Consider the following 1797-nt stretch of genomic DNA (forward strand, 5'->3'; position numbering starts at 1 on the left):
GAACAGTTATGAGTGAAAGAAAAACAGATTATAAATTTGATCATTTGAAAAATAATGATGTAATACCTGAATAATAAAAAAATGAAATGAAATGAAAAACCAGACTTTAAATTTGCTAACAGTTTAAAACTTTGAAGAACTCATTGTAAATTTAATAATTTTAGAAGTAAAGATTTAAATGTAAAACTTGAATAATCAAAAAACTTTAAACAATTTGTGTTTTTCTTTTTCATTTCTGTCCCTCTGGTTTTAATATTCTCAAAGACTCGTCCCCCACATAAAATTAGGCTAAATAGTAAAAAATTTGAGTTTTAGATTTTCAACTCTTGTTTTTTAAATCTTAAATAATTCATGCAAGCTTACAATGTGTACATTTGAGTTCAAAAAATGTTTTCACATTTTCACAATAGTTTCACATACTTTGAGAAAACGTCTCATTTTGATAGTTAACTTTCTCCATAGTTTAAAACATAAAAACATCAGTTTACCTGAACATGAAACCTCCAGTCTGTCCTCACTATAAGAATCATAACCAAAGACACAGTGATCAGAAAGTGACTTCCAACAGGAGGGGTCGATCCTCCACACATATCTCTCTGTAGAATTGTCTGTGACTTCTTGGAACACAGAAGAACCACAATCCAGCTGTGAACACACTGCAGTTGCTGCTTCATGATTCCAGTTTTCCTCTGAATTAAAGACATTCAATGGTCTCCACTCTTTGCTGTAGAACACTTCCAGAACTCCAGCACAGCGGCTGGTAGTTCCTACCAACCTGAAAGAGACTGGAGGAAAACAGAAAGTGAGGTAAAAATAAAGAAGTCATTCTGTTAACAGCACTAAAACTAAAGCTTCTCCTCTACCTGAACAGGTGAGCTCAACAGCTTTACCAGAAGAACAGAACTTCTGAGATGAACTGCTACTTTTACAGTGGAGTAAAGCAGACTCATGACCTTCACAGAGGAAGTCTCTGCTCCACTCTGGAGCCTCTGTTTCTCCATAGAGCGCCCCCTGGAGGAATGAAGGAGCCCCACAGTCCAGCTCCCTACAGACCACCTCTGCATCCTGCTGGTCAAAGTCATCTTCACACACTATGGACCAGGAGTTGTTAGACTTCACCTCCAGCCTGCCTGAACACTGATTGTCTCCATTCACCAGCCTGATGGATTCTGTGGATCCAGAGAAGAAGATCAAGATCAAGGTTTTAAAAATGTCTTCTGAAGTCTTTTGCTAACACCTCGTGGTGTTTCTGTGTGGAGATGTTGTTCTTCTAAACAGTTAAACACTGAAGAGAAAACAGTTGTTACCTGAGCAGGTGATGTTTATCTGGAAAGGGCTTGAAGAATCGTCCACTTCCACACATTCTCTCAACAAAGACAAACTCTTCATGCAGTCTGGTTTGATCTCCCACACAGGTTTTTTTCCTCTATCACTTTTGAATTCTTCAGAAACAAGTGAACCACAGTTCAGCCGATGACAAAAAACCTGAAATGACTCTGGGGACCATCCATGAATGAACCAAACTGGTCTCCATTCTTGGTGGTGTTTCAAATGAAGTTCACCAGAGCAACGACTGGCTCCTCCTACCAACATCACCTGATCAGGATCTAAACAAACAAGAGTAAAATAAGAGGAGAGACCTAAAAAAAACACTGAACAAAAAAATGTAATAAAATAAAAATACAGAAAGTAAACCTGCAGATCTACCTGAACAGGTGATCTCCACAGCTTTACCAGGAGGACAGGTCCCTCTTGTGAGCTGTGAACTTCTACATTTCAGGAGAGCAGACTCATGAC

General features: G+C 38.4%; 1 protein-coding gene across 1 annotated transcript; it reads right to left on the bottom strand.

Moving 5' to 3' along the window:
- Window positions 1-220: 220 nt before the first annotated feature.
- Window positions 221-1791, bottom strand: LOC112140141 (scavenger receptor cysteine-rich type 1 protein M130). The gene is made up of 4 exons (XM_024263027.2): window positions 1708-1791; window positions 1308-1607; window positions 864-1169; window positions 221-785 (listed from the first exon to the last, which is right to left on the bottom strand). Exons 2-4 carry the CDS (start codon window positions 1591-1593, stop codon window positions 394-396), a joined length of 984 nt encoding a protein of 327 aa, XP_024118795.1. The 5' UTR covers window positions 1594-1607; window positions 1708-1791; the 3' UTR covers window positions 221-393.
- Between the last annotated feature and the right edge of the window lie 6 nt (window positions 1792-1797).

This window comes from Oryzias melastigma, unplaced genomic scaffold, assembly GCF_002922805.2.
Source record: "Oryzias melastigma strain HK-1 unplaced genomic scaffold, ASM292280v2 sc02929, whole genome shotgun sequence".
In the NCBI taxonomy this organism is placed as follows: Eukaryota; Metazoa; Chordata; class Actinopteri; order Beloniformes; family Adrianichthyidae; genus Oryzias; species Oryzias melastigma.

Excerpts from the sequence above, each read along its gene's own strand:
- LOC112140141 (XM_024263027.2), bottom strand. The coding sequence starts at position 1,593 with ATGTTGGTAGGAGGAGCCAGTCGTTGCTCTGGTGAACTTCATTTGAAA. Across the intron at positions 1,170-1,307 it reads GATAAACATCACCTGCTCAG|AATCCATCAGGCTGGTGAAT; the intron begins GTAACAACTGTT and ends CTGGATCCACAG. Across the intron at positions 786-863 it reads TGTTGAGCTCACCTGTTCAG|TCTCTTTCAGGTTGGTAGGA; the intron begins GTAGAGGAGAAG and ends GTTTTCCTCCAG.